Source organism: Mesoplodon mirus (assembly GCF_964341445.2).
Source record: "Mesoplodon mirus genome assembly, chromosome: 11".
In the NCBI taxonomy this organism is placed as follows: Eukaryota; Metazoa; Chordata; class Mammalia; order Artiodactyla; family Ziphiidae; genus Mesoplodon; species Mesoplodon mirus.
Genome location: NC_138987.1, coordinates 27,968,316 through 27,995,535, shown reverse-complemented (window position 1 = coordinate 27,995,535; position 27,220 = coordinate 27,968,316). Strand labels below are relative to the sequence as shown.

At 40.1% G+C, this 27,220-nt stretch overlaps 1 protein-coding gene across 3 annotated transcripts; it reads left to right on the top strand.

Annotated features, from left to right (window-relative positions):
• Positions 1-6,239: 6,239 nt before the first annotated feature.
• On the top strand, positions 6,240-23,325 carry NFYB (nuclear transcription factor Y subunit beta). Of its 3 annotated transcripts, none has more exons than XM_082636714.1 (8): positions 6,240-6,372; positions 8,956-9,042; positions 15,226-15,319; positions 16,734-16,864; positions 18,959-19,156; positions 20,638-20,719; positions 21,436-21,515; positions 22,121-23,325. In XM_082636714.1, exons 2-8 carry the CDS (start codon positions 9,037-9,039, stop codon positions 22,151-22,153), a joined length of 624 nt encoding a protein of 207 aa, XP_082492840.1. In that variant the 5' UTR covers positions 6,240-6,372; positions 8,956-9,036; the 3' UTR covers positions 22,154-23,325. The 3 variants fall into 3 exon arrangements, with proteins under 3 accessions (XP_082492840.1, XP_082492842.1, XP_082492841.1); XM_082636716.1 differs by lacking the exon at positions 6,240-6,372 and adding an exon at positions 7,198-7,489; XM_082636715.1 differs by lacking the exon at positions 6,240-6,372 and adding an exon at positions 7,198-7,503.
• Positions 23,326-27,220: the final 3,895 nt, after the last annotated feature.

Sequence of the window (27,220 nt, the reverse complement as noted above, 5' to 3'; positions counted from 1 at the left end):
ATTTAAAAAATGAAAGTCCAGTTCACATCTCCCTTTTTTGACTCCTCTGGTTGTGTTTCTCTGTACTTCCCCTCTTCCCTGACTCTCTCCCGGATTCTATGTCTCGCTAATTATAAGCTTTGTAATGATTTCTTTTTTTTTTTTTTTTTTCTTCGGTACGCGGGCCTCTCACTGACGTGGCCTCTCCCATTGCGGAGCACAGGCTCCGGACGCGCAGGCTCAGCGGCCATGGCTCACGGGCCCAGCCGTTCTGCGGCATGTGGGATCTTCCTGGACCGGGGCACGAACCCGTGTCCCCTGCATCGGCAGGTGGACTCTCAACCACTGCGCCACGAGGAAAACCCCTTCATTCCTTTTTAAGGCTGAATAATGTTTATCCATTCATCAATTGATGGGCACTTGAATTATTTCCACTTTTTGGCTCTATGAATAATACTGCTATGAAGCTTCATGTACAAGTTTTTGTGTTGATTTTTTTTTTCCTTTTCCTTAGGTATGCACCTAGGAGTGGAATGGTTGGGTCAAAGGTTAACTCTGTTTAACTGTTTGAGGAACTGCCAAGCTGTTCTCCACAATGGCTGCACCATTTTACATTCCCACCAGCAGTGTAGGAAGGTTCTGATTTCCCCATCCTCAACGACATCTGTTATTAGCTGTCTTTCTGATTATAGCCAAACTAATGGGTGTGAAGTAGTATCACATTGTGGTTTTCGTTTGCATTTCCCTCATGATTAATGATGTTGAGCATCTTTTCACGTGCTTATTGGCCACCTGTATGTCTTCTCAGAGACACATCTATTCAGACCTTGTAAATGGGTAGGATTTTTATAAGAGAGGTTAGGGCCAGAATGAATCTGCAGTGGGGCGAGACTAAGAGGGAGTCCTAGACTTGGCTCTGCCGCCTACTAGCTGGGTGATTTCTGGGTTTCTTAAACTCTGAGCCTGTTTTCAATTCTGTTAAATGGGGATAATGATACCTACCTCACAAAGTCACTGTGTGGCTGAAATGAGAAAACATGTGTGAATCATTTATTGGAGTACACGATACACAGTAAACAAATAAGTGGGAGGTATTTTCATGATTTCTAAAAGGTAATAACATGATACGAGCTGTGTGTCAGTCAGATTAATCTGGACCTGTCACAGTAAATAGATCAAAGAGAGACTGCAGACAGGGCCGCAAGTTCAGAGAAGACAACAGTTTACGCAAAAGCAAACGAAATGAGAAAAAGATGTTTTGTGGCTTTCCTTCCTATTGAAGACAATTTCCCTTCCAGTCCTTGGCCTGGGCAGCCCTAGAAAGGAGAGGGGTATTGTTGCTTTTTCAGGTTGATCAAAGAATGTTTTAATCATCTTCGTATATTAATTCATCTAATCCATGTGGAACTAGAGATGAATGTATTTTGAATATTTTGATTAACACTTCATAATAACTTGAGGAATTTTAAATATGTTTATTAACTCTGTTTCTCTGGAGAAAGATGACACATGATGCTTTGGTAATTTCAGGGTCATTTATATTATCAATTAAAATACAGATCTTCCTTGATTTATGATGGGATTACGTCCTGATAAACCCACTGGAAATTGAAAATACTGTAAGTTGAAATGCATTTAATATACCTCATCTCCTGAACATCACAGCTTAGCCGAAGCTACTTTAAACATTCTCAGAACACTTATATTAGCGTACAGTTGGGCAAAATCATCTAACACAAAGCCTATTTTATGATAAAGTGTTGAATATCTCATGTAATTTATTGAATACTATACTGAAAGTGAAAACTGGAGTGGTTGTGTGGGGACAGAAAGGTTGTAAATGTACTGGTTTTCACCCGCATGATCGCGTGGCTGACTGGGAGCTGTGGCTCACTGCCACTGCCCAACATCCTGAGAGTATTTTACCGAATATCATCAGCCTGGGAAATGATCAAAACTCAAAATTTGGGGAATTCCTTAGTGGTCCAGTGGTTAGGGCTCCACGCTTCCATTGCAGGGGGCATGGGTTCAGTCCCTGGTCAGGGAGCTAAGATCAGGAAAGCCACATGGCCAAAACAAAAAACAAAAAACAGGGCTTCCCTGGTGGCGCAGTGGTTGAGAGTCTGCCTGCCGATGTAGGAGACACGGGTTCATGCCCCGGTCCGGGAGGATCCCACATGCCGCGGAGTGGCTGGGCCCGTGAGCCATGGCCGCTGAGCCTGCGCGTCCGGAGCCTGCGCGTCCGGAGCCTGTGCTCCGCAACGGGAGAGGCCACAACAGTGAGAGGCCCGCGTACTGCAAAAAAAAAAAAAACCCTCAAAATTTGAAGTACAATTTCTACTGACTGTATATTGCTTTTGCACCATTGCAAAGTTGAAAAATCATAAATGGAAACTTTTAGTTCGGGGACCACCTGTACAGTATTATCCAATGCCTGCTCATGAATTCATTCCTTACGTATCTACGGAGCCCCTACTATGTGCAGACACTGTTCCAGGCCCTGATTATACAGCAGTGAACACAAGGTCTTTGCACTCAAGGAGTTTATATTGTAATAAGTTGAAATGTTAAAAAATCCATTCATTCAACAAACATTTTTTGAATACCTACTATGTGCTTGGGATGCATGGGTGAACAAAACAAGCAAAACTCTTTGTCCTCATAGAGCTTACATTCTAGCAGGAAGAGACACAAAACATAAACAAAATAAATAAGGAAGCTCTACAGTATGTCAGAAGGTGATAAGTGTTACTAAAAAAAAAAATAATAAAGCAGTTAAGGGAAAGTGGGGGTAGGGAACTGGAATTGCAATTTTTAGATAAGTGATCAGGTTGGTGTAAGAAAAGGAAGGAGGTGAGAGTGAGCTCTGTGGATATCAGAAGGAAGAATGTGCTACGCAGATGGAATAGCAAATGCAAAGGCCCTGAGGCAGGAGCATTCCTTCCAGAAATAAGGACAAAAGGAAATGGAGTGAGCAAAGGAGAAAATAGGATATGAAGTTAGAGGGGGAGTGGAGAGGAAATGAGATTGTAGATGCCATAGGGCCTTGTCTGATCTTCATGTCTGAAAGAAACAAAAAGTGCAGAATATATTTCTTGCTAAGCAAAGGACAGCTGTATTATAAGGCAGAGTATCTCGGAACAGAGAAGTCTTTGGTCTTATACAGTGTTTCAGGAAGTGCGGGGTTCAGAGACTGGCACTTTTAGAAGCTGGACTGTTCAGAGACGAATTGACCTTTAGAGAAGGAAGCAGGATTACTGGAGTGTGACTATTGCTCATTGGCTAACTTTCTGAAGTCAGGGGTTGTCACTGATTGGGAGGTTGTCATAGATTGATTAAAAAAAGATTCTGGTGGTTGCTTGTTTCATGGCCAAAAAACAATTAATCTTTTCCTTTGTTCAACTTGGAGTGAACAAACTTGTCACTCTCTGCTTGCAAGGCTACTGTAAAGTCTTTTGTCTTTTACTCTGAGGAGAATGGGGAGGTACTGGAGGATTTTTGAGCAGAGGGGTGACAGGACCTGACTTCTATTTTCAGGGGATGACTCTGGCTGCTGTGTAGGCCAGGGCGGAAGCAGGGGGACAAGTTAGAAGGTCATTGCAGTTGCGCTGGTGAGAGGAGATGCAATGAGAAGTGCTCCCATTTTGGATATATTGATAGACAACAAACAACCAAGATAATCCAGTGAGGTTAAGTATATTGGAGTGAACATACTACTACTTATTATTATGATATGAGTGGATGACATTATAGGGTGGGGTTTTTAAAGAGGTCAGGGGTCAGGGGTCAGGGAAAACTCCAGTGGGTCTAGAAGCTGGTGAGGTGGGGCTGTGGTGACAGGCATAGGTGGGGTGGGAGAGGGAAGCTGAAGCCCGATCCTTCCAGGCCTTCAGGGCAGAGAATGGATGGAGAAGACAGGGGCAAGAGTAGACTAGGAAGTTGGAAACGGAGACAATACTATAACAGACACTGTCATCAGGGGAATTTATGAGGTGAGGCCTCATTAAAGTAATAAAGTAAAATCCAACTGAGAAGTCTTCATTGTGCTGGGGATTCTGTTTTGATGTTTGCTGAATTATGACTCATATATGGTGGTGTAAATTAAGGGGCAGCTGTGGTGTACGGATTAGGGAGGGGAAAAAAGACAATCACCTATCCTTTGACCTTTAATACAAAGTCTAGATTAGTCTAGAGAATGTCTTTTCCAAGACATAAATTGTGATCCACATCCCTCTCTTTCACCATGTCATCATGAAAAATGGTTAATGTTTATTGGGGGACTCCGGAACACAGGTATTAAAGGCACAGAGAACATAGGTTGTCATGGCAGGTTAACTGGGATTCAACTGCAGAGGGGGTGTGGACTGGGTCTCCAGTCTCCTAGAGTTAGCTCCCAGGGTAAGGAGAGTGCTTTATTTACCTCTGTAGCCCTGAGGCTCCTAGCACAGTGACTGGTAGACAGTAGGGGCTGAACAATCCTTTGTTGACTCGAAATTAAGCATGTAGATTAGATCAATGGCACTGAAAGAAAACCATATTAATGCAGGGAAAGTAGTCGGTTATCTTTGCATCTTTTTTTTTTTTTTTTTTTTTTTCGGTACGCGGGCCTCTCACTGTTGTGGCCTCTCCCGCTGCGGAGCACAGGCTCCGGACGCGCAGGCCCAGTGGCCGTGGCTCACGGGCCCAGCCGCTCCGCGGCATATGGGATCCTCCCAGACCGGGGCACGAACCCGTATCCCCTGCATCGGCAGGCGGACTCTCAACCACTGCGCCACCAGGGAGGCCCCTCTTTGCATCTTTTGATTCATCATCCAGTGTGTGGATTTGTCATACTTCTCCCAGTTCTACTACTTCCTTTTTTACATTTCCTGCCTTTGAGTACATCACTTCACTCCTAACTCCACTTTATGGGTAGTTGTAGAGAAAGGGAGGAGTTAAACACAGGCCAACATTATTTCTCTTCTGCAAATAACAGTTTTTAAAAGTTTGATGGAGATTGAAATTCATGTGATACAAAGGTAATAAGCCAACTTAAGCTAATGGGCCAACTTTTCTTAGGGCTTTCTCTGTGCATTTACTCTAAGTGAATTCCAAACAATCCTAAGCAGTAGCCAGTATTACTCCCATTGTAGAGGTGAGGAAACTGTCACGGAGAGGTCAAGAAACTTGGTCAGGGTCACATGCCAGTAAGAGGGGGAGCTGGCATTCAGATCAGGTTGTCTGATCCCAGGATGGTATTGCTACTCACTCCTCTTGGAATAATTTGGAGGCTTTCATTTGTCTTTGCTTCCTTATTTGCTCCAGAAATGTGAAAATATGCAGAGAAACAGTAGGAGCTTTATAAATAAAACATGTCTACATATTTTTACGTGATTAAAGCTGGAAAGTTTATGTGGCACCGGGCCACTTGTTTAGTGGAAGTAAAGGGAACGCGATTCCCGGCTCCGGCTGCAAAAATCCTGCCCCCTTTGCAGTGAGTGGTGTCTGGCCCACCGCCCACCTTTGATGGTCACAGCCCAGGGAAGTGCGACCCAGACTGGACTCAGGGAAAGACAGCGTGGGAGCTTGGCTGCACAGAGGCAAGAATGGGCCATGGATTCTTGCAGCCCAAATGTCATCTGGTTGGGAAAAGCCCCATGTCATGTTGCAAATACTATGCGGGTGGGGGAGAGCATATGCAACATTTTAAGCTGGCGTGAAGGCTGGCTGGACTGACCAGCTTGTTAAACCTGAAGGAGAGTATTGCAACTTTAGATGGAATCTGAAAAACGAATACCGGAGCTCTGCGGCCGAGTGAGAAGGAGCGTTGTGCATGTGGCCACATTAACAGGGACACAAGGCCCACACGAGGTACTGAAAGCGTTCCAGGAGACAATCGCCGTTCAACTCCACCCTGCAGTTCGGGTGTTGCCCTGGCCGACAGCTTCTGCCCTTGGTTTCCCCTTCTTAGAAATCGAGGTGCAGGCAGGCCGAGAAATCACGCTTCTCAAGGCTCGGGGAAAACACCGCGCGAAGCAAGTCCGCACAGACCTTAGCAGCAGCGCGCCAGAGTCCCGGTCCCTGGAAGCCCCCGCCAAGCAAGAAGACCGCTGGCCGGCTCCGCCGTGCCCCGCAGGACCTACCCGCAGCTGCCCCGAGCCCGCTCTGCAGGTAGGCACAGCTGCAGCCGCTCGGCGCACGGGGCGGGGCCGAGGCCGGGGCGGGGCCGCGCCGGGCGGGCGCGCGGGAGGCGCGGAGGGAGGGTGTCGCGCCGAGGGAAGCGGACCGCGGCGGAGGGAGGGGAGGCCGAGTCCTGGAAGCGGAGCTCCGCGCTGGGACTGGTTCCTTCGCAGCCATTTTCTGTCCAACCAAACAGCCGATTGGAGACGGGAGCCAACCAGGGCTGCATTGGAGGTTTGTGTCTCGCTTCGGCCAATGATCGCTCCTAAACCGACTCCACTTTAGCTCGAATGAAATGTCCGTCTCCTCCCGGCGCCGTCCCCGCCGCCAACGCCGCCGCGGCCGGGGGCACTCGCCTCCCTCTCGCCCGCCCTCGCGCCCGGGCCGGAGCCGGGGCCGGACGGGCGCCTCTGAGGCCTGTCCCGCTGCGGGCCCGGCCGAGGAGCGAGCGCGGGGCCGCTGCGCGGCTCTTTGTGCGCGGGGCCGAGGAGCGGCGGGACGCGGGCCAGGCCGCCCCCTGCTCGCCGCCGCCGCAGACCTCCGGGCCCGAGGCCGAGGAGGGGACGCCAGGGCACCGTCGGGCCCCGCTCTCGGCGGCGTCCCGGCCGGCTCCATTTTGTGCGGAGAGCCGGCCGGGGGGGGCGGGGGGACGCAGCCAGGACCTCCGGCCCCGATCCTGACCCCTGGGCCTGGCCGCCGTGCGGGGGTCCCCGGGGAGCGCCCCCCTTCCGCCCGCCGGTCCACGGGGGCACGGCGGGGCCGGGCCGCTTTGTCTGCCCCGGCACCCCGGGCGCCGCGCGGCGGGCGGGTGTTGGGCGCGGGCCCGGGCCCGGGCCGGGCGAGTCGGGGGGATGCGCGCCAGGGCCGTCCGCGCCGCGCGGGCTGGACTGACAGGTCGGCCGGGCGGGCCGTGGGGCCGGGGCCAGCCCGCGCACCTTCGTGGGGAGGAAGCGAGGTCCCCGGGAGGAAGGAATGGATTTGGTTTCCCCGCAGTCTGGTTTGCGCGTAAAGAATGCAGCCATCTGGCGACTTGCGGTCCCTGGACTTGCCCCGAAGGTGGGAAGGAAGCCTTCCGGATTGGACTAAGGTTTTAATCTTGGGTGGGAGGCGGGGAGGATATGTCAGGCTTTAGGAGTAGTAGTCTCCGAGAACAAAGAATTAGAGGACCCACAAGTCGTAATCTCGACCAAAGTACTCTAATGAGATGATTTAAGCAAGGTTAGGTAGCGTATGACCTTTAAAAAAAATAGTATCCCACTAACCTGCATGGACTCCACGGTTCGTGCCACGAATCACTGGGATAGTTTCGGCTTTCTTCTGTGGAAACTAATCAGCAATATAAAGTGATGAGGTAAACTGATCAATGTAAGTGGCATTAACAAATAGGGATTTTATTTGTAAAGTATTGAAAGTTTAACCCAAATACCTTAAAAGGCAATTATTCCTTCCTCACACTGCTGCTGTAGTTTTTAATTTAAGGATTACATTGATGCAAAACTCTGGTTTTGATGCCAAAGAATGGAGGGTGGAGGAAGGAAGGGTCTACTGCTTTTCTTGGATACAAATTTGCATTTCTTTAAACATTAAACAGATGTATGCATTCCCTTGAGCTTTCATATATATCATAACCTGCCTTTAAGAAAATATATACCATATGAGGTGATAGTGTTTTTCTTTGATATACCGAATCTAAATATATACCGACTCAACTATTTGGGTGATTGTGGTGAGGTGTGGCACCCCTTCCCCCAGCAAAAATACCTAAATATATACAGCTTCTATATTTTAAGGATTCTGAGGATTTTTTTTACCCCTCAGAGACACCCTTTAAAAAATAACACTTACAGCTACAAGGAAGGAATTTTCCGGGCAGCTTTGGGTTAGGAAGAGGACGATATTTGGAAAGAAATTAGAAATTCCTTTTAAGATTATAACACAGTGGACAATGTCAGCCAGTCTTTGCTGCCTGGACCCTTGTAATGGCATTTTAAAATTCAATTCAGTGGTTATAATTTTTTCTGCCATTTACTAGATTTCATGCTTGAATGCCTATCAGTATTTTTTTCTTCTTCTAAAAATTAACACTAAAAGGGTATGTTTTTGTCCCCCCACTCTCCATTTAATCGTTTCACTCAAGAAAAGGAAAAGCAAATGAGAAAGGGAGATTGTAACATTGTAATAGATGCTAGTTTATTCAGCTATTTATGCCTTAAGGTGAGAAGGAAGTTCTATTGAGATGCAATTTGAGTCCAAAATGGTGGTGCCTTAAAATGATAAAGGTCTTAATTGTGTTGTTGTTCTCTGGGCAACATGTATCTTCTTCCCGCTATAATCTGAGATATTTAAAAGCATTATACTCTGAGGTAAATTTGTCTTGCCTTTTGAGCTTTTGGACTCTAAATCGCCCTCTAAAACAGTAAGAAAATCATCACCAAAAAATTAAGTTGATAAATGGGGTGTTCGTGTCTGGGTGTCGATATTTTAAATAGTTTAGATATGTTACATGATTTTTGGTCTCTTGCATATTACATAATTTGGTGTGTTGTGATGAATATTTATGATGAACATGACTAAATATAGGGTTATGTTGGAAAAGCAATACCTCCCCCCGATGGCATTAACTTTTTTGTAAGTTCTCCAAAATATATCTTCCAATGTAACAAACATTTATTGGGTGCTTGCTTTTTGCACCATTTTTTAGCCATGCACTCCATTAAATACGAATAGTAGGTAAAATTATATATGCCTTTTTAAATTTTACTAGGAAGAAAGCCTATAGGCTAACTTTTTTACTACTAATAGATGTTTATCTTCTAGGTTGGAATTGGGCAGAGATTAGACACCTCTTTAGGCAGGTGTTCTTGAGTACCACTGACAACACGGTTCTCAAAGTATTTCATGACAGTAAGTATGTTTTATCATTTTGGTTGTTAATTTGATTTGAACTGTAATTAGCTGGAAACAAAATTGTAGCTGATTTATATTGGAGATTCCTGATAGAATGAATGGCTTTCAAGGCCAGACAGTACCTCTCCTCATTCCTGTTGCTTTCTTCTTTTTAGGGACTTGCATATATTAAGTGTTTCCTCTGGGTCCTTAAGAGTTGTCCAGGCTACAGGGTAAAAAGCTGTCCCAGCTCTCAAGAGGCTATCTGTTTAGCTGGTAGGGCTTTAGTCAAATTGAATACTTAGAGGCAAGTTATGTGTGGAACAGAAAATGCTGGTTCTAAGGGTAGCACAAGTGAAAAGAGAGGTGTGGTGGGCTTGGTAGTTGGGAATGTCATGGAGGGAGCCTGCAGGGTTCGAACTGAGCTTTGAAGGCTGAGTGGGGTTGGATAGGTGCAGGCTGTCACCAGAAGCAAAAGCCTGAAGGTAGGGGTGAGTGACTTATGTTTAGTGGCTGGGCAGTAGATCTGCATGGTCCAGGTGGGGATTTCACAGGATAATCCAGTGAAGAGATACCACGTGACCTGTCTGGATACTTAATCTTGAATCTGATACTACATCTGTAACATCAGGCATGTCACAACTTCCTTGAGACATGATTCCCTCACTCCTAAAGCAAAAGAACAAAAACAAAAGAACCTAGTGGTCCCTAAATAAGGTTTTTTAAAAAAAAATCAGCCCTGAAGATAGAGTTGGAAACCAGTTTAGTTAGATTAAGTAGGGGAACCTCTCATGTAAAGCCATGAAATGGTTTGGATTTGATGCGGAAGACTTTTAGAACCATTATAGGTTCAAGAGCTATAGAAGCAATGTTTCAGTGAGATTGGTCTTAAAACTACATGTACCTAGGTAGGTTGGATAGTAATCCAGTGGAAATAGAAAAGGAAGGGCATATCCAGAAAACATTTAAACAGAATAGGTAGATCTTGGAGGAGATGGAAGAACCTAAGATGACACTGGTATAATTAGCCTGGAAGAGTAGAGAGATGGCATTATTAACAATGGAATTGCAACAGTTCAGGAGTTCTTATCCATTGCCTCCTTGCAGGGGATGGGGGAGGTGAATTTCATTTTCCAGTATCTTAAGTTTGCAGTGGTGGGATATCAGACATATTCTACAGGCCTGGCTTGCTTGAGTGGCAGTCATGATATAGTTGTAGATGTAGGACTTATGAGCATAGAAATGATATTTAATGAGTTTATTAAGAAAGTAAGGGAAGAAAGAGAAAACGATTGTTGGTTAAAAGTAACAAGTAGGATGTGGGAAGGAAAGAATATTGCTTTGGAAATCAAGGGAGAAGAGAATTCCAAGCGTAAATGTGGGGTCAGCAGTGGCCAGCACTACAAAGAACAGTCAAGTAGGTTGAAGGCAAGATCTTTGGCAACTTTTGAGAGCAGTTTCGAGATCATGTTGGGATGGAAAAGCACATGTCACAGAGTTTCAATAGGACTGAAGAGGTGTGTAAGGACTGTCAGGGTGAGGGTGAGCCAGACAGAGTGTGGAGCAGAATTAAGGTTGTATGTGTCTATATGTACTTGGTGTGTTTAATAAGGGAGACTAAGCATGTTTAAGGAAGAATGAAGAAGCTGGTACTAGAGATGAGGAATCTTTGTATTATTTCTTATCCTCAATGAGATAAAAAGGAATTTGATCCATAGAACAGGAGAAAAGGGGTCATGTAAGAGAGAAAACTTTTTATGCCTGGGAAGAATATGAGAACTGTATTTGAAGGGACAGTAATAATACCAGGGTACATTTGCTGAGTTCTTACTGTGTATCCTGCACTTTGCTAAGTGCTTTTTATACAATACCTTCACTTCTCATAGCGATTTCATTTTGAAAATGGGGAAGTTAATATTGTCCTTGCTTGAGAAGCATCTTTGAAGGTTTTTAATATACAATCAGTAGACTCAGAATTTAGAGGACAAATTAAAGACGTAGGCTTAAGGACTATTTGAAAAACTATCAGGAACAAATACTATAAAGTACTTCGCATCTGAGACTCTGGACTTCGGTCTCAGTTAGGTTGCCACCTTTGGCAAGTCATTAGCTTCACATAACCTCAATTTTCTCACCTGCCTCATGGGGTCATGAACATTGCATAAGGTATTTAGAAAGTGCTCAAAAATGTTAAACAGATTAAAGAGGGCACTCACTACTTACCGCATTTGTGCAACAGATTATTAGTATAGTTAAGATACCGCTACATCAAAAAATTATAGAATAAAATTTACTAGCTTAGACAGCTGACCATTTATTTCACATAATATTTTAGAGAACAATATTATCAGTTAAACTACTTAGAATAGTCAATAAAGTTAATTTAATGGGATTTAACTACTCTTTGTCCATATTTCTTAGTTCCCTTGGATCTAATGACTGATCATTTTACCCATTCTCGTCAGTATCCTACATGCTCTTTCCTCTTTGTTGTCTGGATGGAATTCAACACTTTAGGGTCTCTGTTCTTACCAGGCTTGTAAGTATCACAGCTGGACATACTGATTCCACTAAACATTTATGGTCACCGACTTCAGCTAGGCTCTTTGCATCCTCCTAGCACTCCTGTTCCCTTCCTTTTGCATTCTCTGGGGAAAGCCATCTGTCTCTCCAGCTCTAAGAATCCCAGCATTATCCTTGGTTCTTCCTCCAGCTCTTATTCAGTCAGCCACCAAGTCTGTTGATTTTACCAACGAAAAAGCTCTGTAGTCTCTGCTTCTGCTGTCCAGTGCTGCTGTCCTGCTGATACTGGGAATGTTCATCATCTTTCCTGAACTCATGCCCTAAATGCAGCATAATAGTCCTTACTGGACTTCTGCCCCCATTCTTGCTCCCCTCCAGTTCACTTTCTACACTGGACTGTAGCCAGAGTGATGTTTTTAAAAAGAAATCTGATTTGCATTCTTCTGCTAAAACTCTTCTTCCACAAGATACTGCTTGATCCAGCCTCTACTTAGCTCATTCCAGTCCACCAGTACTGTTTCTCAGTTTCCTTTGCCTGGAACATTCTTGTCCCATCTTTCTTTGACTGATTGCTGTTCATCTTTCAGTCTCAGTTTAAACGTCATTTTCTTAAGACGGCCTTCCTTGACTCTTTTAGACTAGTGAGGTCCCTTATGGAATAAGCTCCCAAAGCATATAACAAAACATCTTTATTTTCCTTAGCACTGGGCACTAGCAATTAGTTAATTATTTGTCATTATTTAATAACTATATATAACATTTACTGAGTACTCCTATCGTACTATGTTAGGTCTTTACATGGTAAGTACTATTCTCGTCCCACTTGCCAGTAAGTAGCAGGGAATTCAAACCGGGTGATCTGATTCTAGAGCTTGTGCCTTGGAAATACTAATAGGCTGTGCTCCCCACCCCGTCCCCCTGACCCCAGTTTACGTAACATTTGTCTTCTCTGCAAGATGAGGACAGAGACCTTGTCTTTGTTGTTGACCTGTGACGTTGTCTGCACATAGCACAGACTTGATAAATACAGGGTGCTTACTCGGTAAATATTTGTTCACTGGCTTACAATCTACAGTCTATTTTGTAAATTTTAATAGGAAGTTTTAGACCTAGAAAAAGCCTTTGGGATGTATCTAGCAAGTTACCCGCCTCGTTTCTTATATATATATATAGGAGGATAGCTAGCATATTGTAAGCATCAAAGATGAGGCTAGCTTGTTGAATGGAAGATTCTAAGAGCCTTGGGGATTCCAAGATGGGAACACTGATTTTTGGCTTAGAGAATAGGGTAAATCAGAAAGATTTCAGGAGGATGGGTGAACACTGGGATTAAAGTATGGGGCAGGATTTTAATGGTAGAAAGATAGAAGAGAGGAAGACAGGAGTTGTGAAATGACAGAAAAGCCAAAACTTGCAGAATACAGCTAAGCAGATGACATGTGGCTTATCTTCAAAGGAGGGAGGGTGAGATCTGACATCTCCTGAGTACACTATGTGCCAAACTGTGTCCTTAGCAGATTTCTAGTCTTTATTTAATTCCAACAACTCTATGAAATACTTTCAGAAGTAATTTTTAGAAGACTGAGGTTTAGAGGCTAACGTTCTTAATCCAGGTGATAATCTTGCTGCTAATTCCAGTGCATGACAAGATAATGTGAGTTAAACTTTTTGCTTTTAATACTTTTTTAACATTATATTTATAAATTAATCTCTCAGATCATGGTTATTACAACAGGGTCTTGCTCATCAGCTAATTTAAAAAGACCCGGGCTATCCTGTGGACATTGATTTAGCAAAGGATTTCTGTAACTGCCTCCAACCCCCCTTCCCAAAAAAACAAACTGTATTTGTTTCTTAGTTGTAGGCTTTTAACCACTTTGGTCCTGTCTCCTGCACCTTGATCTCCCCTAGGGCATTGTAAAAACCAATCCATTCACAGCTATCCTAATTGACCTCTCTTTCATGGTTAATAAATCCATCATCATATCTATTAAAGACAACTCTCCTAGTATCTTTATAGCATTTTAGGATCAAAATAGCATTTTATATTTGGAAAATGCTTCATACATATATTAGCTGTTTAAGATGGGGGAGGTGAAATTATTATTTCCATTTTATATAGAAATACATTTAACCGGTAGGGATGCTTGTTTTCAGGGATCAATAAGAGAGTCTAAATCAGAGCTCACTGACTGTTGTTTACCTTCCCTTAGAGGGCACTAAGAAGCATTATAAATAGGTACCCTGTACTTTCACAAATTATTAAAAGTAAGTGAATTCTGTTCCCTACCCCCTTAAAACAGCTATATAAATTATGGAAATGTATCTGTATTTACAGTTAAATTAGATACCACAGTCAACAGATGCATCAAAGAAATGCCATTTTATTGAAGACTTGGAAACTAGCCTGGTATTTTAGTATTAGATAAAAATCCAACAGAGATGGAAAGGAAGAGGTGTTACATAAGGACTCAAATATTGCAGTTAATAACATTAAGTTTGTGCTGGGTCCTGAGCCTCGATAAACATTTAGGATCAACTGTCTCTTCTTGATTTGGCCTGAAAGCATATGTAAATTACACTTAATTTTTGCTATGCTTTTTATTCAGATAATGCATTCAAAAATTTTCCATCCACAATTAGCCAGTCCCTTATTGTTTTGAATAGTATTATTTGCAAAGCAGAAAGACTTCCAGGATTTGCCATGTTGGAATGGAGACAGTTCAAGGCTTATGGGTCCCCCCCACCCCTCCCAGATTTTCCCTCTTAGAAATCGTTTACCTCTGAGTAAAATTAAGCAGGGTTTTATTTTTATTTTGGCCCTGCCGCGTGGCTTCAGGGAATCTCAGTTCCCTAAACCACAGCAGTGAAAGCGTGAAATCCTAACCACTAGACCACCAGGGAATTCCCGGGGTTCTTTTAAAATAGTCATTTTAACTCTCATTTTTGTCTGTGGTTATCATTTTCCTATTTTTATATGCAGATATCCAATCTCCCTGACCCCTCCTTTTCTTTTTTCCTTAATGAGTCAAAAGTCTGAGGGTGGAAGAAGAGAAAATTAACCTTTGACTGGAATTAGGGGTGATGAGCTTGTTCAAAATGTGGGTGTACTTTTGGGTTGCATGGGTACAGAATTGTGCAAGGAATCCATATGCTTCTTATACCAAGCAACAGTTTAAACCAGGATATTGTCTCTTGTGGAACTTCTGTGAGATAGCAAAGAAAGTTTGCCACGAGAGCAAAAAAGTTCGTGTAGGAATATCTGGCTTTAGCAGGAGAGCTGAACAGGCTGGATATATCCAGGTGGCTAACTACTAAGCTGATTTTGGCTTTGCTTGCCATTACAGAGATAAATTAGGTTGTAAATCAGGGTTGCCTGTACTATATTTGATGATTATGCAATTGAAAAGAAAGACGTGTGTGTTTTAAATTCATTTCCTTGTTTTGTTTCCCTGTTGGTCTTAGGCTTATCACTTAATAGAGGGTGAATAGGGAATCTTGAATCATTGGCAAATTATCAAAAAGTTTCCAAATCAAGAAATATGTTTTCTTTTAGTAAGCTTAAGGCTATGAAAAATGTAACTGACTCATCCTATGACAGTTTATGAGCACTGAATCATTTATGTAGTTTTTAGACAAGTTTTATTGAAGATTATTGAAAGCTTTTTTTCCTCATAGATGGATGGTGACAGTTCCACCACAGATGCTTCTCAACTAGGAATTTCTGCAGACTATATTGGAGGAAGTCATTATGTTATACAGCCTCATGATGGTAAGAAAGCCACAATTAGAAACAAGTTCACAAGTAGGAACAAATTAGAAAGTGGAAATTTTATTGATGTGATGTTCTAGGTTACTTTTGTCTTTACAGGAAAATTAGCCCTCTTGTGTCACAGTTCAGTGATAGTCTAAAACTGTATACTTTGCTATTTTTATTAGAAATAGTCTTCAAAAGAATGACGGGTTTTAGAAAATCATTCTATAAAAGTATGCCTTTTTAAAGCTGGTACGGTTTCTTTAATGATTTGTTATTGATTTCCTACTTAAGTATTAAATATGGCGAATTCTTACTCAGTTGATAAACTGAGTAGTTCTTTAGAGGGTGGTTGCTAGCTATTATATTTCTAGTACTTATAAACAGACTTAGTTTTGATTTTTATTCAATATTAAGTTTTAACTATGTAGTAGAATGGCAGCATTATGTTGGCCTATCAAATAATTTGCTTTTGTGGCATTCTGATGTGTAAGATTAAAAAACACTAAGATCCATTTTTTGTAGAAGGCAGTTGGGGGTAGGTGATTATTTATTCCATCCTAAAACATATTCAAACAAGTTAATTTTGATAACGTCATTTTAAACATGTAAAAATGTAAACTGAATCAACTTAGGTACCTTTCTTATTTAATACGTATATTAATAAAAGAGTGGGAAGTTTACTTACAAGATACTGCATTTAATCATAAAAGGATATTATTTGTACTATGAAAGCTTCAGTTATATCTAAAAATTTACTTTCTGTAAGAACATTGGATTACTGCTATAACTTTGTTCATAAACTATTCCTACATTAGTGGTAATCCAATTGGGTTAGTAATATTCAAGTCCAGTTTTTCCATTCTATATAAACTTGGCATTGGATAAACACACACCCTTTTAATCTTGTTACATGCATGGAGCCATAGATCACAGTCTCTTCTATTTTATAGCTAAGTTATGTAACATAATTTATGAGCACCTCCTCTGTTGGAGGTGCTGTACCAAGTCCTAGGAAGGACACAAAGCTGATCCCTGACCTCAGGTAGCAGAAATCTAGGAGGGGAATGAGAAATAAGGATTATAAAATGTGTTAGAGAAGAGACACAAAGAAGCACTTGTTTGAGATATTTTGTGAAAGGAGAGAGCACTTCTGAAGGTGCTGTGGAGATGTATTTGAGCTTGTTGGAGAGTGGGTAGGTAGGATTTAGTAGGCAGAGTTGAGGATAAGAGTATTCTAGGCAGTGGGTTTGAAATTAATGAGGAGGCTCAGTTATGGCCCTGAGAAAATTGTGAAAAGAACTGCTGTCCTAAACCCTAAAAACGATTAGGAAATGAACCAGAATGTTTCTTATCTTAGATTGTTTGAGGTAGTCTTCTCTATCTTGAAGGAAAAATTATGAGAAGCTATAAACCTGTTATTTTTACTTAGATACTGAGGACAGCATGAATGATCATGAAGACACAAATGGTTCAAAAGAAAGTTTTAGAGAACAAGATATATATCTTCCAATTGCAAATGTTGCAAGGATAATGAAAAATGCCATACCTCAAACGGGAAAGGTAATGCTGAGGAGAAATTTAACTGGGTTTTGTTTTTCACGGGTGGGGAGGGGGGAATGTAAAACTACATGAACACATATTTCATGAATATAGTGAGCTGTAGATTTCAGTCATTCAGCCTTTCAGCAAAACACACATCTCAGTTGTACACACTTGGTTGCTGAGCGGTGCTCCAGTTCCAGCTCTCTCGTGTCCCTCAGTGCTCCTGCTCCCCACTTGCTGGAAGCAGATGAAACAGAATTAAGAATTGTTTTAAAAATAGGTGCATTGTGGGCTTCCCTGGTGGCGCAGTGGTTGAGTGTCCACCTGCTGATGCAGGGGACAAGGGTTCGTGCCCCGGTCCGGGAAGATCCCACATGCCGCGGAGCGGCTGGGCCCGTGAGCCATGGCCGCTGAGCCTGCGCGTCCGGAGCCTGTGCTCCGCAACGGGAGAGGCCACAACAGTGAGAGGCCCGCGTACCGCAAAAAAAAAAAAAAAAAAAAGGTGCATTGTCAGAACTATCAGGTTTTGGGCATATGAAGTTGTAACTTCCATAATGTTGCAGCAAAATTGGATCATGTTGGGCTGATGGATGTAGTAAGGATTTTCTCCCCAAATCTGTATGTTTGGAAACTTTCTCTATAATTATACATATTAACATACATTTAATTCAACTGGCATGATCTTTTAAAGTAGTTTTGTCTTGTGAGAGAAATAACTGTAAAAACAGTTACTTATAACAGCTTTTAAAAACTCATTGTCACTCTACTTATCACTTGGTCTGAACTAAAGTCCACACTTTGTATATTGTTTTGTATTGCATAATAAGCTTTCTTTTGTTTTATTGTAGCTTAGAAAATACTTATGAAAGTAATAAAGCTTACAAAGAAATACATTATTAAAATATATCACTAAGCCTAGAAGTTCCAATTTGAGTGGTCCTCCTTATGTTTTAAGGGGAAAAAAGCACAACTGCTGATAATTGCTTACTAGGCTAGGCCTGTGCTGCCTGGTACTGTGGCCACTAGCCACATGTGGTTATTGAGCACTTGAAATGTTGGCCGAATGAACTGAGATGTGCTGTAAATGTCAAACATACCCCAGATTTTGAAGGCTTAATATAAAAGGATAAAGAGATCTCAATTTTTAAAATGTTTTTTTAATTGAAGTATAGTTGATTTACAGTATTTAAAATCTTAATTTTGAAATGGATTCTGTGTTTAAAGGATATTTTAGATTTACTAGGTTAAGCAAAATATATTGAAATTAATTTCACCTTTTTTTTTTTTAGCATAGCTGCTGGAACATCTAAAGTTTTGTATCCAGCTCAGGTTATATTATCTTGTTTGACTGCATTTATGCAGTAACTCTTGTTACTTTTCACCAGGATGTAAAATAGGCATGGAGGTGAAAGACAGTATGTTTCAGCAAGGATTTTGTCATTCCTGTTAGAAGTGGCTTTGGAATTGCATGATTTAATCTATTAGAGTTTCACTTTCAAACCCTAGACCACTAAGTGAAGAGTTGTTTTTATAATGAGATGGCAGGTGTGTGCTTCTTTTGGTAGGCTTTTTCATAAACTCAAAATGTATTCTGGACACTTTGTATCTTTATTAATAAAAATGTCACCAGATGTCATTATTTCACTCCCTTGTAAGCCTTACAGTGAATTTAGTGTTTAGTTTGTTTTTAAAAACTTTCTGGTGTCCTCATTGGTGGAAATGCCAGGGCAGAGAAGCAGTACCTAAGTCTAGCCCACAGTATATTCCAGACATAACAGGATTGATTTTCTTGGGGCACTTGGTTAGTAAGGGTTTTCATTTTTATGGGGTGGTAGGGTCATCCAGTAGTTGCTTTTATACCTAAATTCTGTTTTCTGTGAACAGTTGTCAAGGCTTCTCTCATTTGTATTTGAGTTTTCAGTCTCACTCAATGAGGGTTGCAATTTTGATAGCATACTTTACGTCACTGTTAGCAGCATATATTTTGAAGATTAAAGGTTAACAGTCATAAACTGAAATTTATATTCTTCTGAATAGCCTTTTATTTTTGCAGGTTGTTAGGAAAGTGGTGGTTATATTCCCTGCAGATTTACCTATGATTTTTCTCTTCAGATTGCAAAAGATGCCAAAGAATGTGTTCAAGAATGTGTAAGTGAGTTCATCAGCTTTATAACATCTGAAGCAAGTGAAAGATGCCATCAAGAGAAACGGAAGACAATCAATGGAGAAGATATTCTCTTTGCCATGTCTACCTTAGGCTTCGACAGTTATGTAGAACCTCTGAAATTATACCTTCAGAAGTTCAGAGAGGTAAGTAAAGTGTCTCCCATTATGTTTTTAAGAAAATAAGATACACTATTCACTTTTAACTTTTTAAATGTATTAATCATTTCTCAGAAGTATGTAATCACTTATATTACTGAACTTAAATAGGAAGTCCTTTCTTTTTTCCTTTGTTTATTACTAATGACAGCATAGACTCTGGATTTAGACCACCTGGATGCTGAACTCTGTGACCCTGGGCAGACTATTTAAGTACTTTAGGCCTTGGTTTCCTGGTCTGTAAAGTGAGGCTAATAATAATAGTACCTACCTCACAGAGTTACTGAGAGGACTAAGTAAAATAATCCATGTACAGCCCTTGGCTTGGCACATACAGAGTGCTCGATAATGTTAGCACATGCTGTTACTGTTACTAATTTAAAAGAGGTAGCATCTCAAAGCTTGGGGCCTTTTAGATAAGAAAAAGGGAATTATAACTATATCCTTTTCTTATTATTGATTGAATTCTACATTTCCTATTTGGTTTTTCTTTGCATGTTGTATGAATTTTGTGAAAATGAATTGAGATCAGCATATTTATTTCTACACTCCAACTTGGGTGTCAGATCCACATTGCTTTCAAAATACTTTCTTAATGTCTCTAGTGTTAGAATCCCATTAAATTAGTGATATCTGCACAGAATGACTAAAGTAGGAAGAGAATGTGTAAATTCTTTACAGAACTTTTCCAAATCTTCAGCATCATTAGAACCTGAGAGTGGACAGAAACTTAGAGGTCTTTGATCCAAACTGTAATTTTGATTTAGGAATTTTAAACTCCAAACTGGCTGCTATAGTGCTGGCTGAGAGCTGCATATATAATTAAATGATAACTTGGGTATAACTGATTCACTTTGTTATAAAGCAGAAACTAATTTAAAAAAATGATAGGGGCTTCCCTGGTGGCGCAGTGGTTGAGCGTCTGCCTGCCGATGCAGGGGACGCAGGTTCGTGCCCCGGTCCGGGAAGATCCCACATGCCACGGAGCAGCTGGGCCCGTGAGCCATGGCCGCTGAGCCTGCGCGTCCGGAGCCTGTGCTCCGCAATGGGAGAGGCCACGTCAGTGAGAGGCCCGCGTACCGCAAAAAAAAAAAAAAAAAAAAATGATAACTTGGATCACTTGTAGTAGATCTGCAAGCTGGGTATTTACAGTTTTTGCGGACTACTTCATCTGTAAATAGACTTCTCTTTTCCTTTTGATATAGTGTGGAATAACTTTATTTTTACTCATAAATATTTTAGATTTTCTAGGTCATTACTAACACTGTCTTGTGATGACTACTGCATACATAACAGCATCTTGAAGGACCTTTCCATATATTAACCAGAAGCGTTAATAAATACTCTGTATTTTGTAATAATAGAAGCTCCTAATTTTAGGAAATAAGTAAGCATTTTCGTTTAGGAAACAGGTTGTTGTTGTTGTTGTTCCGAATACAGTGATTACTTGTTTGATATCCCTTCCTCAGGCTATGAAAGGAGAGAAAGGAATTGGTGGAGCAGTCACAGCTACAGATGGACTAAGTGAAGAGCTTACAGAGGAGGCATTTAGTAAGCAGTGTTATGATACATTTATGCAGCTACATTCGTTTTTACGAGTCAGGTAGATTGTTGGCGGTGATTAATTCTACATGTCTGTAGTAGAGCTTTTGGAATATTAGCACTGAGTGTTTTGACATAGCACTGTTTTGAATAGTTCTTACTAGTTCATGCCCTTATATTTGAAGTTGGTGAGGGATAAGCATATAAATTTTAATTCTGCAGAGATTATAATCTTTTACCAATAGTTCTAATGGATTTCCATAGTCCCTAGTTTTTGGTTTAAGATTCACATGAGAGGAGTATTGAGAATTGTTGTTTATAATATAAAATCTTATGATTTAAATAAAATTGAACTGAAGGTTTCTTAAAAATTGTGTGTCATATTGGTGAAATAAAAGGTCTATGGTGATTATGTTTCTCATATAAAATTTATATGTATATATATTTCTCATATTTAAAATATATGCTGCTTAGTTAGGTAATTGTTGCTCCCAACCAGGCCTCACAGTGTAGGTCTACTTACGAGTCAAACTCCATCTAGTCTTTTATGCCCATGGGCAATTAATTAGCAAAAGTACACTTCAGAAAACTGAAAAATGCTATAGGAAAAACATGTGCGTTTTTAGGGAACTTTTTTTAAATGGAAAAATCACACAACCTTAAGGTTCAGGTCAAGAAAGCAGATGCAATTCTTTTCCTGCTTTAACTTTTTTTTGGTCTTTTAGCTAACCAGTTACCAGCTGGCTTAATAACTGCAGATGGTCAGCAACAAAATGTTATGGTTTACACAACATCATATCAACAGGTACAGTACCTTCTTTCTATTAATATTTTAAATAATTTAAAAGATTATATTAATTTTTTTAATCACAGGTAGTTAATGTCAACACATTATTATTAAGAATCTGATAAAGGTTGTTAAAAATTGTTTTCTCAAAATATATAACTGTGTATAGTATTCTCTAACGGTTACAGATATGTACACAGATGTTCATACAGTTCACCCTTCATATCCACGGGTTCCACACCCATGGATTCAACCAACCACATGGATCATGTTTCCGATCTGTGGTTTGTGGTTGGTTGAATCTGCAGATGGAATTTGCAGATGCAGAACCCATGGATACTGAAGGCCGATTAAAGGACTTGAGCATCTGTGCATTTTGGCATCCACAGGGCATTTTGGAACCAATCCCCCATGGATATTGAGGGGATGAATGTATTTGCATAGATTTCTATAAAGATACACAAGAAATTATTGAAGTAGCTCCTTAGGTAGAGAGAATGGAGATTTGGGGTGGGAACTAGACTAATTTTTCATTGTCTGTTGTTTTTACTCTTTGAATGTTTATAATATACAGGAAACTATTTTTTCTTTAATTCTGCTCAATTTAAATTTTCAAATCTTAGATTTCTGGTGTTCAACAAATTCAGTTTTCATGATCTGAAGAAATGATGGACTGGAGAGTGTAGAGAACTGAGTCTGTATGATTCCAGAATAGAGACATTAGAAGGAGCTGACTGGTGAAAAGATGTCTCTTTGTATATTAAATAGTTGTAATGTAGCTTCCCAATGCTTGACTAATTGAGGTGTTAATTCTGACTTGAGAATCTTTTTCATGAATGATTTTAAAGAAAAATTTGGATTTTAAAGGTATTAAAATATTTTTGTTTTGTACAAGAGTTTGTTGCTCTGTATGACTCCTGTATGCATTGTATATTGCAGTTTATTACTGTCAGAGATTTGTAGACAGTTTCTTATTTTCATATTGAATCATGTTACTTTTGTAATAATTCAAGTAAGCAGCTGGGTTAATTCATGATGTTTGCCCTTTTAATAAAAAATAAGGGTAGAGTTCATTTTGAATGCAAGTTGCCTTTATTATAAATTTGAGTTTGTCTTGGTTATATAATACTTTGCATGATAACCTAGCTAGATTTTTAGCATTTGCCATATTTATTAACTTTTTTGTAAAACATTCATAGCTTAAGCAGCACCATTTTAAAAAAAATGTAATTGAGAAATTAAGTGTGAATGCAGAAGCAAATATTGTCAGCCCTATTTAAGTTGGTGCCCGTTAACAGTGTTTACACTGTTCATTGTGCCTGTTAAGATAGTTTTAGTTTATTGGAGCTTTTGTTAAGACTGGATTTGTTTTTGAGTTACATTATTATGAGTGTTGGAATTCATTTAAGTTTAATGTAGTCCTAGTGCTCTTGAAATGGTGCCCCTTTCATTTTGTATATGATTTTTCCAAAGGCATATCTTCAAATACTATATAGTATCCTCTTCCAGAAGAGGAATTTCATAGTCTGATGGTAAATGTCCTCATTTTACCTTTTTAAATGAAATGTCAAGTTTCCTATTATGCTATGGGAACCAAGAAATGTCAGACATCATTGTGTGTATACAGAGCTTTTTTGCATGGGTGAGTGAATGAAGTGAAGAACAGAATTAGTGCTGTGAATGGTGCGAAAGAGAAACCGCTGGCTTCTAGTGTGCTGTCTTGATCTTTGCAATAAACTAAATTTAGATAATGTAACTTTGTATAATTTACTAGTATTGTACTTGGGTTGTTCCTTTTTTAAAGTGAGGATTTGTATTTTCTCACCTATCCTTTTTGGTGATAATTGAGTCTTTTTTTTTTTTTTTTTTAAATCAACAATTGCTCTTGTATAGTTTGCCTGAAAGGCACTTTGAGTGAATATCATCTTGGAAGGACACTCAAATTTATAAGGGAGAAGCATTTCTTAGATACAGGCTGGACAGAAACATTTACTTCGCCAGAAGGAGCTTTTGCGGGCACAACTGGGATAATCTGAAGTTAATAACTCCCTCACTACCTTCCCATTTAAAAAATAATGTTCATTACAGAAAATTCAAATGGGCAAAAAAGGGTGGTTAAGCAAAACCAGCCATCATCCTACTATGTTAAAAACAACCAATGTTAATATTTTCGTAAATATGATTTGTCCTTTTACTTTGCTAAATATGTATATTTTTATAAAAATGGGCTCATACTTGCATACTGTTTTATAACATGCTTTTTTCACTTAATATATTGTGAACATCTTTCCCAGGTCATTACATAGTCTTCTACTTTTATTTCTTTATTATTCTGTTGTATGGCTGAAACATAATTTATTTAATCTTCTATTGGACATTTTGACTATATACATCTTTTCACAGTTATAAACAACACTTCATTGAATCTTGTGTACATCTATGACTGTTTTCTTCAAATAAATTCTATTAGTAGAATTGTTGGTTTAACAGATATGCAAAATCTTAAGGCTTTTGATACATATATAATTGTATTTTTGAAATATCTTCCATTTGATCCAGGCAGTATGTCATTATATAACTGATAAGAGCACTTGATCTTTGGTTATCAGGTTCTTTCTCTAAAGTTTAAAGATTGAGCTATGTTTAAGAATCAAGATAAAAAAATTAGACAACTTTAAAATGTGTATCAGTATATACCAAAATGAAATTCTAAATTTAATAATTCGCTATTAGTACTAAAACTTTAGAGTAGGTAAAATTAGGTCAATTTTGGATTATACGGGCTTCATACTCTGAAAGAACATTGGCAATTTGCACGTGTCAGGTCCATAATCCCCTTTTATGCATGTGAGAAGTAGTGCTGCCTTCTTACCTGGCTGTGTTGCATGTAACAGAATGTCATGTTTTCTTCCCCCCTGGAACTTCTTAAGTATATAAGCTCCTACAATAACCTAAAAGTTAGTTTTTAAAATAATTTTGTACGTGTTGCTTTATGAGTATCTAAGAGAGAAATGGGCTTCAGTGATTAAGTCATAGAAGAAGGGACTTAAGTTAGCTTCTATCTATCCATCCTCTCACTACCTCATTATAAACAGAGATGCTTTAGTCCAGAGAAAATTTTTTTAAATGCTACCTTCCTAGTGTCATATGCTTGGGTATGATGATGTTTTAAGCTATTTGTATATCTTTTCCTCTTATAGTAGACTATCTATGCAGTATTTTCCTTTCTTCAAAAACATGCCTTCGGGCCTCCCTGGTGGCGCAGTGGTTGAGAGTCCGCCTGCCGATGCAGGGGATACGGGTTCGTGCCCCGGTCTGGGAGGATCCCATATGCCGCGGAGCGGCTGGGCCCGTGAGCCATGGCCGCTGGGCCTGCGCATCCGGAGCCTGTGCTCCGCAACGGGGGAGGCCACAACAGTGAGAGGCCCGCATACCGCAAAAAAAAAAAAAAAAAAAAAAAAACATGCCTTCTTGCATATCAATTAGGCCTGAAAAATGAAAAAAAAAAAAAAGTTTCTACCACTTACCAAGAATGAAATTTGCAGTGCAAGATTTTTGGAAAATATATTTTCTCTTAGGGAAACTTATTTTATCAGCAGTCCAAAGTAAGACAATATTTCTTGCTTTATGTGATAAAATACACTTCTGAGGCAGAAGACCTAAATAGACATTTCTCCAAAGAAGATATACAGTTTGCCAACAAACACATAAAAAAATGCTCAACATCATTAATCATTAGAGAAATGGAAATCAAAACTACAATGAGATATCATCTCACATCGGTCAGAATGGCCATCATCAAAAAATCTAGAAACAATAAATGCTGGAGAGGGTGTGGAGAAAAGGGAACACTCTTGCACTGCTGGTGGGAATGTGAATTGGTACAGCCACTATGGAGAACAGTATGGAGGTTCCTTAAAAAACTACAAATAGAACTACCATATGACCCAGCAATCCCACTACTGGGCATATACCCTGAGAAAACCATAATTCAAAAAGAGTCATGTACCAAAATGTTCATTGCAGCTCTATTTACAATAGCTAGGAGATGGGAGCAACCTAAGTGTCCATCATCAGATGAATGGATAAAGAAGATGTGGTACATATATACAATGGAATATTACTCAGCCATAAAAAGAAACAAAATTGAGTTATTTGTAGTGAGGTGGATGGACCTAGAGTCTGTCATACAGAGTGAAGTAAGTCAGAAAGAGAAAAACAAATGCTGTATGCTAACACATATATATGGAATCTAAGAAAAAAAAAATGTCATGAAGAACCCAGGGGTAAGATGGGAATAAAGACGCAGACCTACTAGAGAATGGACTTGAGGATATGGGGAGGGGGAAGGGTAAGCTGTGACAGAGTGAGAGAGTGGCATGGACATATATACATTACCAAACGTAAAATAGATAGCTAATGGGAAGCAGCCGCATAGCACAGGGAGATCAGCTCCGTGCTTTGTGACCACCTAGAGGGGTGGGATAGGGAGGGTGGGAGAGAGGGAGATGCAAGAGGGAAGAGATATGGGAACATATGTATATGTGTAACTGATTCACCTTGTTATAAAGCAGAAACTAACACACCATTGTAAAGCAATTATACTCCAATAAAGATGTAAAAAAAAATTAAAAAAAATAAAAGCAAAAAAAAATAAGTGATACTGGATGAGATCTATACTGAAAGCTAGTCTATTTTATTAAAAAAATTTTTTTTTAATTTATTATTTTTTTGGCCACGCCATGTGGCTTGTGGGGTCTTAGTTCCCCAACCAGGGATTGAACCTGGGCCCCTGGCAGTGAGAGCGCCGAGTTCTAACCACTGGACTGCCAGGGAATTCCCAAAGCCAGTCTATTTTAAATGTATATTTTTGGTATCCCTGAATTAGACACTTTATTAGTTTATGTAATTATATATATATTGACATTAAACTCACATTGTCATATAGTGTGCTCATGAGTAAAAAATAGAACCTTACTAACTTTGTTTTCAAAGAGTTGTACTATACTGTCTAAAAACTTCAGTTTTAATTTACAGTTTCTTTTAGAGCTGGAAATGTTACTTTGCTTAATTTCACCAAGTTTAGCTTCCTCCTGCTCGTTCTGCTCCAGCCACCCGGGTCCCTTGGCTCCTTGTGCTGTGGTCTTTGTTTCTTCCCAGCCCCCTGCCATGGCTTTAAACACATATACTTACTTCCTTCTGCCTGGATAAGGCCAACTCATCCTTCAGGTCTCAGCTTAAACTTCATCAGGAAAGCCTTTAAAACTTTTGTAAAAACTTTGTACTAATCATCAAATACGGAAAATAGCACCACCCAAAATCGGTTTATAATAGCTGATATGCTGGCTGCTATTGCCCCATGGATATTTCTTTCAAGACTATGCTGCTTTTTATACCTGATTTTAAGGATTTTAAAACCATAAGGCAGAATCCTTTCAAACCATGGGCCACAGATGGCATTGGGATGGATTCATATCTCTGGCTTCTGGGCATCACATTTTGAGATACAAGCTTGCCTAGAAATACAGTTACAGCTTTCCCTGACCTTACTCCAGAGACAATTTCCTTTTGTACTGCATATTAAATAGATACCTGTGCAAGGCAATGTATTGTAAGAACTCCTTTGCCAAGTTTAGTGCCACTGAGCGTGCCAAATAAAGTCAGTAAAATATGTGCTGGCTTTGTCTGTAGAGGCCTAATGGCCATGTATGCCTTTTAGGGGC

Excerpts from the sequence above, each read along its gene's own strand:
- NFYB (XM_082636714.1), top strand. Across the intron at positions 19,157-20,637 it reads ACCTTCAGAAGTTCAGAGAG|GCTATGAAAGGAGAGAAAGG; the intron begins GTAAGTAAAGTG and ends TCCCTTCCTCAG. Across the intron at positions 20,720-21,435 it reads GCTTACAGAGGAGGCATTTA|CTAACCAGTTACCAGCTGGC; the intron begins GTAAGCAGTGTT and ends TTGGTCTTTTAG.